We start from the raw sequence: 13,766 nt of genomic DNA on the forward strand, positions 1-13,766 counted from the left end.
TTATTTGGCCCCCGCAATATTGCAGTAACTTACGAAAAGGTCTTTTAAAGATATTACAAAGTTGCAAGACCATGGCTCTGCCACATTGGGGTCTAAATACCTTGTAGAAGATGATCTTGGGAAGATAATCTCCTAAAGATATTCTAATAGATCATCCAGAAGAAAGATACCCCTGAATAGCGGTAAAAAAGGGTGCTTAAAAAGGAAAAGTGCTTTTCGGAGTCTTCTTGTATAAAAGTCTCCTTTCATACCCCGTTCCGAAGCCTGATTATTCTGAGCAAGCATCCAACACTATACTGGCCTTCCCTCACTTAAAGCAGTTTCTGCTGCTAGGCCTGATCAGTACTCAAGCACTGACATATTATATCCCGGAATATGCTTTCTCTCTATCCATTCTTATACTATGCTTTAGGCGTATCTATAACTAAAACTCACTAGGCAAGAACGTACAGAAAATACTGCAATATCTCGCCGTAATGGCAAGTCTCCGGATGCCACGCCTTATAAATACCTCGCAGATTTGAGCAATTATAGTCTATCCTGTGGATCTGAGACCGTCCCAAAAGCTAGGACTGTCAAAAGAAGCCGGTTACCCTATAATAATACTGATTACTTGTCTTCGAATACCACTGAGGTATCTGAGGTATTAAATAGATTGGCAAAGAGAGCTTTTGGTATTGATCTACTGGGCAAGCGCAAACCCGAGGACAGAATCCGACTATTATATCGGCAGTAACCAGTGTCCTTATTCCCAGGATCCTTAATTTTAAGGAACTTACCAGCTTAGATTCTTTACAAGTGACAACTTAGTGAATCCACCGAGAGACATAATATGGACAGTAGCGTACCAGAGGAGGTTGATAGATAAGAATGGGAATATTCTGAATAACGCGTTTTAGTTCAGGACCGGATCCCTTCACGGGTATACTATGCTAACTATTGTAAGCAAAAGAGCCGTCTAGATAGTAAGCCCCCCTAATTTCTTTTCAACCTTTTTTTTTCTTTGAGATATAAAACCGCTTTACGTCCTTCCCAACGAATGCCTATCTGCTAATGGATATACAGGCGTACTTCTGGGAGGGTCTGGCATAGAACAAGGCAGACCTATGGGATCAAGAAGACCGGCAAAACCTCCATGACTACGTTATTAGAGCTATCCTTAGAGGTGGCAGAATATAGATTATGTTACTCCGATTGACTGGAATCTGTTCAACAACGACTCAGATAATACTCGTCTGATTTGCATAACTCTAGCCTACATAAAAACCGAAAACCTCGGCTGCCGACTACCTATTGTATCAGAACAAGATTGAAAAAGTTAAGAATGTTATTAATGAGCATCTCGCGTGCGTCGAACACGAGATATTTCTGTATTATCGACTAATATATAGTTACAACGGCGGGGACCAGATAGGGGATGATGATCAGCATATTAACAAGGGATCCTACAGACTGACTCTGTTTTAGTAAGTCTCACATAGCGATTTTGCGGCCGTCGAATTAGTATTAACACTTCTTAGATAGCACGGAACCAATACCTGGCGACTGTTTTATAAGCATAACATCTACTCGAATAATGAAGATCAGGCTTATCTAGCCAAAAGGACTAGACCACTCGCTCCCCGGACTTTCGTAATTGACTGGAGGGGTTAGGTATTCAAGATTCAACGTACCAAATATTGTTATATATATGTGTAGGCTGAGTTAGTTACTAGGTAATATATAAGGCAAAATGTCGAGTTGGGGGCCGAAACCACAATAGAAGGTAGAGACAATAGCAATGCACGGTGTACAAAGCCATAGTTAGTTACTATATAGTATATACAGTGAGGCAGGGTTTGGCTTTTGGCCCATGGCCCACTTAGTGATCATCATATTCTGATTAGGATAGTCCCAGAGAACCAATCAGTAATACTTAACCAGATAATACCCCTTATATATATAGCGTATAAATACTTAAGTGAAGTTACAGAAATGACTTTATATCAGCAATAGCCTCTTCTCTCTTCTTCCCTTCTTCACCTATTCTTATCCCTTAGTCATATTTAATGAATTAACTACCATAACTGTTTCACTATACTACTCTGCTTTCAAAATTTACCCCCTACAGTTTATCAAATAATTCTATAGGCTCTGTGGCAAGAAAATATGCCTAGTATCCGTGCCTTTGCTGGCGCTAGTCAAACTTATCATACTCTGGCTTTACCTGTTCTCTACTAGACTCTCAAATTCCCCGCGTCTGAAAGCGAGAAACTCAGGAACCGTGTTGAATCTATTTCTTAGATTCTTCAACAAAATTTAGGCTTCTGATCTGTAAACTAACTCGTAGTAGGCCAAGAGCTGATGTTGAGAGAAGTAGTAAGTTATAGTACAGAGTTAAAAGAAGATATTAACCGAAACCGAACCGCTGTCTTAGTAAGCAATCTACATAGATCTCTGGATCGCTTTAATAGCCATAAGAGTCTCTATCGGTAGGCGGCAACACACTATCCACCGGAGGCAGATTCCCTACGTCCTGACGCCTAGCAAGACCTGGCTGTTCTGATCCAACAACTGCCTACGCTACTCATTATCGATTTCTGTCTTGTCTACTGGAGTCCCTTCACCACTATTATCTATAATGCAAGCTTTATATCCACAACTTCTTTCTACAGAGTTTGAAGTGCCCTGTATTAAATCCATACGAGTTTTAATTGGCCACTTCCTTATACCTTTTCAGTCTTAAGGGGGAGTACAAAGATTTATTTTGGCCAGGATATCTAGAGCCACACAGAGTACCATAACGAGAGCCGCTACTAGATAATACCTACCTTAATAAAGCTATTATATATATGGCGCCTGGACTTACTCCCAATTTGAAAGAGGTCACTCTATATCGCCCGTCTGGTAGCGGTACGCCTGTAATGTCTCCTCTGCCACCTTGGTAGGGATTTCCACACAAGAAGGAACCCAACCTAGAGAGATACTTAAAGTGTGGCGCCTTAAGATGCCTTTAACTTAATTATACATCTCTTGTAAAAAAAGATAATATCAAGCATTGGGCGGCTTATACGGACTTTTTAGCTCTAGAGGTATTCAAGCTTAAATCAAAACTTATAACCGATCTTCTACACTATCTAAGTATAGAAGTTGATTTCGCACGTTTGAAAATACTGGCTCTAATTCCTAATAATATTGAGAACAATGCCTACTAGTCAATCGGCATCTTCCTCCAAAGACTATAACCATTATCCTCTTTAGAGTTAAAGGGTTGGATGGCCAGCTCTATATTAGATACTATTATATATTTCTATAGCGATAGCTTAATTAAATTAAAGCTGGCAGGAAGCAAGGGCAATAAACCCGTCAGTATTATTAAGAAGTATGATCTATCGATAATTACGCAAAGTTACACCCGGCTCTAATATCTTAATCTGACTTTGGATCACATAGGAGGAGATTCTGATAAGGTCGCTCTGTACAGAATCTTAGGGACTATACCACGACTGAAATTTGTCTCCTTAAAATTACACGTCTCGAAAAGCTGGGACTGTATAGAGGGTCCCGGGGAAATAGACAATCTCGTTAACACGCAATTTAACAATGAATTCGATAACCAAGTATAATAGGCCGTTCGTCGAGCCGCCGGTAGCTCTGAAGCGTGTAATAGTGCAATTCGCAAGCGGCTTGTTGACTGTGCGCTTGACTCGGCTCTTGGGCGTACTATTTTTGGTACAATATCAGCGGGAAAGCTGGAAGGCTCTGTCTCATTAGACAAATTATATATAAAAATAATAGATGTAACAGAATTCGGGGAAGTCAGATGTCTAATAGAATTGATTCCGATCCTGAAATACCTGAGCCGGCCTTTGCGGGTTACAAGGTGTAATCACAATACCTATCAACATAAGTTGATAGTGGAAAAAGAGCTATATGATAAGTTGCCTTCTGAGTTCCCTGAGTGGCTTAAAGTTATCTGGCGTTGTTTATGGCCTAGAAAGACGAAAAATGAATAGTGGAATGGCTGGTATAGTTTGCCTCTTATATTGCTCACTCTACGTACGACACTAGGTTGGACCTAGGCCTCGCCAAAACCCGCCCACTACCCAAACCCGCCCGCGAAATCCCAGACTATGGAACGTGTTGAAGTATCCTGGTTGCTGTGATAATAATGAGGCTGAGATCACGTATATACATATATACCTGTCTCTTAGTCTACTTATATCTTAGATAATATATGCAAAACAACACATAATCGACTCCCTCAATAATATGAACACTGAAGTATCACTTTATAATTAACACCGCCTATGGGTTCTTGGCGGGTACCCGCGGGTTACCCAAAATACCCAAATATATGTATTAATTGTGGATAAATCTGATTAGTCACCTAGTGTTGTTTAGTAATTTATCTCTATCACACTTTTGGGTGGATGTTACACTAAAACAATGAACGCTATCGATCTAGAAATATACATTCTCTATATAAAGATCACCACCCTTACTACTATACTTATATATCTGAAGAGTTGAGATATTGAGTTGTAATTTACTATATTAACTATGGTGTTTTGGGGGTGGCGGCTCAGGGGGAATAGTAGGTGGGGCTAAGATGATGAGCATGAAGTGTTTCTGGGGCATATAATTGCATACATTCAGCGTATCGCTATTTGGCCTAGAGCTACATGAAGTAAATAATTGGGACATGCAAGTGTAACCTGGAACAATTCTCTTCTTGGTACCTGCAGATAGCCACCCCTAGTGCCGATCACAGCCTCATACATGACTGCTCCAAGGAGACCAATATCAAACTTGAATGGTGAACCCGTCATCATCCACAACATCCATATATGTTTCTAGCAAAAGGAGAGATGACTCGGGAAAATCGCAGAACTTGAGAGATAAATGGGAATCCAGGAGAAAGTTTCTACTCGATATCCTCAACGAGCACCCGATTTTCGTGGATACAGCCAGGGGTGCGAGCCATCTCAGAAAATCATCCAAGCTGAAGCTGGTGAGAAGGTGGGTACCTGCTGAGATACGTATCAAGATCACCATTGGCCATATAGGCTAGCTGCGTAGCTCCACTCGAAATCTCGACAGTGGAAAACTCCTTTGAGCTGTTCATCTTCAAGGATCTGCAATGAAACTTGGTTTTTGTGGTTAGTATACTGTTATCTGGCTACCAGGTTTTTCTTGCTATTTGAAATATTCTTGATCGATGACTCTCTCGTAAATCTGCCGAACTTGGCCGGGTCGGAGCGCGAGGATTTGGCTGGTGGTCGGTCTGTGGCTCAGTCGAGAGGCACTGTTCTGACGGGAACACGCAGAATGGACGAATCAGGATGCAGAGGAATGCACTCCGGCAGAACCTTTTTTTTCCATAGCGGATAAAAGAAAAGGCTCACACCATTCCGGCTGTGAACGATTCCGCACTCGCCCCCTTGCTTCGAACAGTTTCGCACTTGAACCCCGGGCCATACCAGTTCGCAACCTGTAAGTGCTGACATCTTGTTAGCACCTCTACATGGAAGTCGAATACCCCCTGTTGAGTGTCGCGGTGGTCAAAGCTTATGGCAGGACTAGCGATGGACATTTAAGTAGACGGGGTTCCCACTTTTGATAGTAACCTCAATAAGAACATTACAACTACCTATCTCTACACCCCTAAGTGCCTATCTCAACACTGCGAATACGAACATTCGTATTCCGTAGAGGCTTGCAAATTACGAATGTGAACGCGAACACGTACGAATCTTACGGATAAGTATTAGTGCCGACCGCTAAACTCACATTCCTATAGTCGCATCGCACCATTCCAGCCATGGCAAGCATCCACCTAAACTGTTCTTGGAGTTTAACCCTTTCTTCACCTTACATGGATGCCGCATGCGTGAACTTAATATAGCTAGCCACATTTTTACACCGATCCAAAATGCCTCTTTGCTTTTCAAACAACATTAAGAGCTTTTTCAATGTAAGTTCTCGGATATCGAACTAGGGATTGTACCGTTCGAACTAAATACGTCGCTTTGAGCAATTGCCCCGACTACTTTATCCCATTAGCCGACCTCAACTACTGTGCTCGATAAACGCAACCGGTGCAACGTAGGGTTCCATTGGTATTTCTGGCAGTTTTGGCCGGCAGAAAAAGGGACCGCCCGTAACACCAGCGTCCCAGAATTACCAGCGTTCCCCATATAAATTTGAACCTGGCTGCGACATCTAAGTCCCGTTCGCTGCCTTCTTCTCTAATTACCTCTACATTTAACGCTCGCTTGCTTACTCCCCCCCCCCCTATCCTTTTTATACTTCTACTTGTTACTGCTTCTGCTGCTTGAACGTCTTAAATCTACTGCCCCAGTTGGTATCTATACTTCGTGATATGTATCAAGAGGGATAGGGGAGGGTATTGCGTGTGTGAATAGTTTGACTAACACTGGAGGATACTTAGTGTTAATGCACGTAACAGTATGTTAGTGTTGTGGCCGGTGTGTTGCTAGGATAAGATAGATATATAAAAAACATCACGTATTGTTAGATTACATGCTGAACGCCAAGAATGGTCAAGGTCGAATAATTCATATGGGTGGAATAGCTTCAACGGATGAGGGTGGCAGGTTAGCGAGGTTACAGCGCTAAGAGGCTTAGTATACTACCAGCTGGGTCTAAAATTTTATAGGGAACACTAGTAATTTTCGACAGCGGGTGATAAAGGCGGCCTCTAGGATGGTCAGCCTAAATACTATTGGAACCTACGCTGTACCGGTTGCGTCTATCGAGCGCCGTTCTCAACACTTAATTTACAAATTAATTATCCTGGAATTGGCTCCCGTCTAGTGCTACCGGCAATGCAATGGAATGCCACGACGGCAAGGCATGTTGTGACCCCAAGTACCTTATATAAATTATTCGTCCTGATCCAAAAAAGTAGACACATTTCAACACAAGTTCGCTTACTACTAAGACGCCATTACTTGTTGATACTTTATTCACTCTTCTAAAATTTCAATTTCCTGACTGAACATAATGGCGATGAATATTCGAACTCTTCTTGTGGGGCTGGGCTTTGTCTTTTCGGCCGTCGTGAATGCGAACCCCTCAATACTGACGGGTGAGCTTGAAGCTCATCAAGTGGGAGACTGTAAATGATCCTTGGACTACGACTATACCATCATTTGAATTATTTGCTGACCATACGCAGGTATTGCTTGGTACTTACCTCAACTTCGAGCTCCTCCGGAGACTTGTAACGACGTTGTCAATATGCATCCAGGGCTTGATTTGACCACCTTTCTCAAATTAAACCCTGCCATTCATCCCTACTGCGACAACATGCAAGTCGACCACAGGGTCTGCATTCGAACCATTCAGCAGAATGACTGTCCGAAGCTGGCAGAACCAAGTTCGCAGCCACAGGAAACTAGCCCAAGTCAGTGGAAAACTAGTACAACTCCGACGCCGCAGGAAACCAGCTCCATGGCTTCTCATGGATGGCATTGACGTCTGTTAGAATGGGCGAGGCTGCACTAGTGAGAGTTAGGTCTATCTAAAAAAATATAATATCGTTAATCCGCGACCATTTGTTCAGCGAAATTACACTGTAGTCCTTTCCTCTTATGTTGATCTGTTAGTCCCATTCTGCCTTATTAATCTACATGTTGAAGAGAGATAAGGCGATGGTAGTCTGTCATAGCAGATAGGTCAAGGCATAGCAAACAAAACAACCGCACCTGCAGTATATAGCCCCTTTGTCGAGCGACGGAAAACGGCCACTTGGAAGCGGTAAAGCTCTTTGTCTCTGGCAATTAACCAGAGCACCATCGCCGCCCAAGACACCGCCCTGTGTATCGCCGCCCGGGCAGGCGACTCGGAGATGGTGCGGGTTTTATTACGCCATCCCCAAGTTGATCTCAAGTATCAAAATCAGTGGTCGAGGATGCTCTGTTACTTGCAGTAAAAGGGGGCGATCTTTCGGTAATTGACATGCTGCTGCAGGACCGGAGGTTACAGCCTACCAGTTTGTGGGCATCGCTTCATTTTGCCGAGGAGTCCAATTCGGGAGGCAATCCAGAAGCGGGTCAATGATCTCAGCAGCAAGTACAGCCTATCATTAAAGTGGAAAACCGGTGGCTTCCTCAAATGTCAAAATTATAGAATTATCCAACATGATGTTTGGAAGGGCCAGCAGAAATGTGGATGATACACAAAAATGGGATGATGAAAGGCCAAGAACTTGATGGATTTACAAGAAAGCTAATCTACATAGATGCTCTACCCACCCCTCACTAATGAGGACTGATGCTTCCAAATCCACGGCTTGGATGGCCTAAAATGGCTCATTTTCGCGTCCGTGGCATGACAAACATGCATCGCGCTTCCTTTCTGAGACCAGCAACTTTTTGCCCAATATCATCGCCTATCCCAAGGCCCATAGGGGCTCATTTGATTTACCCCTATGGGATAGCGCCGAGTGCAGCCGCGGGTCCGAGCTTTGGTAGTCTGTCGCAGATGCTAGGAGGTAAACCTGGGGTTGTAGAGGACGCGAGTGAACCGAATGGAAGAGCATGGAAACCCGACATCAAGACTGTCAAAGCCGTCATCGCGTTTGCAATGGAGACGGGACGGTTGGCTAATGAAGGGTGAGGAAGAAGATCTGAATCGAAGACCGCGCATGTGGTGATGCTATCAAATGTACATATCTTATGGAGCAGTACACACTAGCTAGGGGGGCTACATACGACCTAAGGTCGTGAAAACGTGAGGAATTAATAAATAAATAAATAACACTTCAGACAACTATCCATGGACATGACTGGGCGTACAATTGCTGTATCGATAGAAAGTCAATCGAAGAGTAGGTTGTTGCACCAGTTTCGGGACGCACTGTATTAAAAACGAAAAACTCAGGTTCGATTTCGCCCAAGACAGCTGGTTTCAGATGGATTCAAAGATTCTGATTATATGCTGAAGATAGAACAACGCAAATTTTCCGCCACTATTAACTAAAATCCTTCGTCCAGGCAATCACAGCGGGCTCGACAGTGTACGAGTTCCTCATTATTTGGCATTGTGCTCGGATACTTCAACTTCCACCCGATCTCCAAATACCTCAACTTGGGTGCTGAAAAACTTCCTGGCCGACACTTTCTCTTCAAAAAGCATATCAAGTTCAGCAAAAGTGCGATCAGTTGTTTCTGGAACTCGGAAAAACGTGTATACAACACAACAAAAGCAAACACCGCCCCAGAAAAACCCTGCAAAATTACTCCAACCCCAGTCGGCAGGATTCAACATATAGGGGGTTAGCACACCACAAATGATAGCGATAACATTGTATATGATGCGACCGAGCACCACAGTCTTGATTTGCAGTCGGCGAGTAGAGATTTCTGCCACGAGCGAATAGGCCACAGTTCCGACGGAAAGCTGGTAGAATAATGCCCAGCAGAGCATCATTGAGCCTGTTGCGAGTGACGCGTGGTCCCTATGTGCACTAGGAACTAGGCCAAGGAAACCAATCAAAAATAGTATAGTGCATAGTCCGCAGAGGCCATAGAGAAATAGTGTCCTTCGACCAATCCCGAAGGACATCACCTTCCATCGCGATACATGTGGAAATGAGAACACTCCACCCTATCGCCTTCGGATACGTTCTGATACCTTGTAGCAAGGTCATCTTATGCTCTGTTTCAGTAGCTGCTTTCGCATTGTCGGTTTCCTTGGCTGCCGGCACAGAATCCTGGCGTTCGACATCCCCGAAGGCATTTCCTGCCGATGAAATGTCGTCCTTAGCCATGATTGTCCTTTTCGAAGCCGAAATTTCAGGCTCTAGGTATGAGCAAAATGACAATGATTAGTCATATGATTAAGTCACCAGCGTGAGAAATCATTATCGGGGCACCGAGACATCTTTTGGTAGAGCCAGGGCTATTTATGTAAAAGGAACGGGAACTTATCTGAGGCTGTCGGCTATCCCAAGTATATAAGGAGCTAATGGTTAAATGCGGGAAAGGGCCCACGAGTTAGTCGGCCACTGATGTGAAGCCGATTTCGAAACCAAACACTGTCAGCAGAGGTTTGACCTTGACCCCTGTTGCCTTCAAAGGACGTCCCAAGTATCACAAAGGATGATTCCAATTGGTTCACGTGGCGAATGAAAGGAAATATAATTCCGAGAACAATGTGACGGCCAATAGATAAACGAGTATTGGAGTATATCTCGCTTATGCGAGAAGAAGCTTGTTACCGAGATAACCGGAAATACGGGGTTACATCCATGGATGCAGGTGGGGTATTGGAGTTGAAAAGAACGCGGGGCCCCATGATTGAAACTTGACATTTTCCGTTAAATCGTCTCCACCTTTTATGTCGCCGTGGGGCCTATCAACCGGAACTTACCGACAAGGGTCGGCTAATGAGAAATCCGTCACTGGATACGGTGTGGTGTAGTGACTCACCTCCGCATCCAAATGAATGAGAGCATTCATTCCTCTATAAAAGGTCGAACAGCACCATGAGATGAGGAAATAAATATGGCCAACGGTTGCTGAGCTTCATTGATCACATTTACCCCAGACTTATTCGGGATGCATATCTCTTCTCAGTTTCTGCTTCTTGGGGTTGCGACAGCCGTGGATGCTACTGCTGTGAGGCCAAGAGGAACATCCACAACTCCGGATTATTTCCAGACCAGCTATGGCCCGTTTGCTGGTATATATTTCCCAACTCCCACCAATTGGTCCCTCAAGTGTTGACAGGTATAAACACAGGCCCAACACAGGCCGGAAGCGCACCCTTCCTGGCCCAGACAAACCCGGCTCCTTTTAGGAAGCATTCTTATGTACCCAACACCCCAGTGGTGACCGAGTACCTATAATCGGAAAGGGTGATGGTGCTGAATCATTCAAACATATGGGCAATCTCTCGTACGTATGGGCAGAGCTCGCCGGCTTGTTTTCCACGTGACTAACCATGGAACCAAGACCTTACATGTCCAATCCTTCTGGATTCGGGGTTAAAGAATATTCACTTCCCCCTGGCACCAATATTACACAGATGCATATGGTGCATCGACACGGATCTCGGTATCCCACTTCCAGCGCCTCTGTGGCCACTCTGCCAAACCGTATAGCGGAACTTCTCGGCAACGGGACTCGCTTCACTGGCAATCTGGAGTTCCTCAATACTTGGAAATACAGACTGGGAAAAGAAGAGCTGACGGCTCTTGGGCGCCAACAGCTCTTTGACAGCGGTGTGCTTAATTGGTTCAACTATGGCCAACTCTATGATCCATCCTCTCCACTTATCGCCCGTACGTGCACTCAAGTGCGAATGTTACAGTCAGCTGAAAACTTCCTGATTGGTTTCTTCGGCCCTAAATATGCGGAGAATATCACTTTGGAAGTCATCATCGAAGAACCTGGATTCAAGAATCCCCTGGCCGGAGATAAGGCGTGCCCCAACAACAACAACGATCGGTCAGTCGGCGGAGATTGGGCAAACGCCCAATGGCAGGAAAAATATCTGAAGCGTGCAACGGGCCGATTCCGTCAGTCGATGACGGGCAACCTAGAATGGACAACTGAGGACACTTATCTTGCCCAAACGATGTGTCCATATGAGACCGTCGGCTTAGGTTACAGCCCATTTTGTTCCCTCTTTACCAAGGGCGAGTGGGAAGGCTTTGAGTATACCTTTGCCCTAAATTACTATGGAGGAAACGGATTTGGGTCTCCCACCGGACGGGCAGTGGGCGTGGGCTACGTCCAAGAGCTCATCGCCCGACTGCAGCACCGCTACCCTCAACTGGACGAGGGGTTTGCTACCATCAATGAAACATTGGATACCAACCCTACAACCTTCCCTTTGAACCAGAACTTGTATTTTGACTTCAGTCACGATACCACCATGTTCTCGATGTTGACGGCCCTAGGCCTCACACAGTTTGAGGATTTCCTACCCACCTCCGGTCCGCCAGAAGACCACCAACTGATTGTGAGCCATATTGTTCCATTCGCAGCCCGCTTTAATATTGAGGTGATCAAAGCACCGCGGCCCGTACGTACGAAGCGCTCCAATGACCCCCACGCCTCCGCATATGAGCACGAGGGAGGTGAGACAACCTATGTGCATATGTTGATAAACCAGAGAACAATCTCTCTCGGACGCAGTATCCCAGAGTGCGGGAAGCGGGATGACGGATGGTGCGAGCTGGAGACGTTCATCGAGGCTCAGAAGGAAAACATTGCAAAGGCGAAGTTTGAGGACAGTTGTTTCGGCAACTATTCAGTTCCGGCATACGGAGACGTCACAACGGGTGCGATCTGAAGCTAGATCACTTATGGCATCCCGTGATTCGGATTCTATATTTATTACGGGGTAGAAGCTATGGACGGATACTGGTCAAACGTTTCAACCTGTTAGGACAGTCCCCTAGGGTGTCCGGGTACGATATAGATACGAGTGAGGAATGTGAGATATGCCTTATATCGGTATCAAGATATTCAGACTAACCGTCTTCTGAAGAGGATCCAGCTATTACTTTTCAGAGGATCCCTTTGTGTGTATGCAAGCAGGTTAGTGAGGTGGTGTATCAACAAGCGGCTCCGGTGGTGGAAAGGCACCTCCTCCGCATCTTCTGTACCTCATTGTATGGTTAGCGTAACAGAATATATATCTGGGCCACCAGTAGAGCTTCCATCTGATGCTAAGGCTGTCAATAGCATTCAGAATGCTCTTCTGTGGGCTCAACATCAAGAGGGCACTACTGAGGAGGATATACGTCAGATAGAGGGGTTGTAACGTCTATTTACCAGGCTACAGGTGGATGGGAGGAAACAGCTATACCTGCCTCTTCCCCGCGTTTGTTTCCCCGGACTGAAAATTTCATGTTCCGTCTGCTCCTCGTGACATCCGGCGTTTGAAACTATTTACCTTCGATTAATTTCGGACGGATGAATAGGTCCTCCAATAGAGGGATTGATTGGAAATAAGGGAATGGGACGATACGACCCAAATACCTTTACTCGGAAGTGTCCTGGCGAGACAAGGGGAGGTTGATAGCCGACTTTGGTCTTATAAGCCGCACGACCAGGGTATAGCTCCTTTCTGGCCAGATCACGCACTGCGATGATAGCTATCATGGGTGTCGCTTCCTTTCTGCTCTTTGTGTCCTACCTTCTCACTTAGTGAGTGCCGTTGCTATGCACCGTTCATGATATTCGCCTCCATATACATGCCAATTGCAACAGGATTAGTGTCAACCTACAATCCCCATACAAATTAAGTTTAGATAATTTTGTACTCGGGATTTGCAGGCTTCAAGGGGGGGGGCATTGGCTTTCAAGGCTCCCAAGCTGCTGTTCAGACAACGCTGGGTACTGCGAACGTTAGCCTCGGAATCGGTGTTATCTTGTCTGGACAACATCTTGGTCTGGCAGTCTTTATTGCCATTGCACAAGCGATTTTTACCAATCAGTTGTCGAAAAGTTTAGAAGATGTTATCTCAGGCTTAACACCCAAATACATTGAAGTACACGGCCTTAGTGATATTAAGGATGGGGTTCCTTTAGAGCAATGGGGTACGGTCTTGGGTGGTATTGGTCAAAACTTGACTTATATTTGGTACCTTTCTGTTGTATTGGTATGTATGACCATGATGGGAAATCTCCTTATTAACTGACGCTCGGTTAAACAGATGCAGTTATGAGGTAAAAGATGGCAAGAAGAAGTCTTCAGTACTTAAATTATTCATCGGTCCGCGTACAGCGCAAGTAAGACTCAGG

The 13,766-nt window shown here is 44.8% G+C and overlaps 2 protein-coding genes across 2 annotated transcripts; one reads left to right on the top strand and one right to left on the bottom strand.

Moving 5' to 3' along the window:
* Window positions 1-9,475: 9,475 nt before the first annotated feature.
* N7481_011949 (Major facilitator superfamily domain general substrate transporter) lies at window positions 9,476-9,778 on the bottom strand (the record flags this gene model as incomplete). Its single annotated transcript, XM_057271168.1, has 1 exon — window positions 9,476-9,778. The coding sequence occupies one exon, from the start codon at window positions 9,776-9,778 to the stop codon at window positions 9,476-9,478; it is 303 nt and encodes a 100-aa protein (XP_057115356.1).
* Window positions 9,779-10,568: 790 nt separating this feature from the next.
* On the top strand, window positions 10,569-12,309 carry N7481_011950 (histidine phosphatase family protein; the record flags this gene model as incomplete). The annotated part of the gene is made up of 3 exons (XM_057271169.1): window positions 10,569-10,720; window positions 10,839-10,907; window positions 10,965-12,309. The coding sequence occupies 3 exons, from the start codon at window positions 10,569-10,571 to the stop codon at window positions 12,307-12,309; spliced, it is 1,566 nt and encodes a 521-aa protein (XP_057115357.1).
* Window positions 12,310-13,766: the final 1,457 nt, after the last annotated feature.

Source organism: Penicillium waksmanii, assembly GCF_028829765.1.
Source record: "Penicillium waksmanii strain IBT 27052 chromosome Unknown utg000010l:1.0-3698451.0:1.0-3701458.0, whole genome shotgun sequence".
In the NCBI taxonomy this organism is placed as follows: Eukaryota; Fungi; Ascomycota; class Eurotiomycetes; order Eurotiales; family Aspergillaceae; genus Penicillium; species Penicillium waksmanii.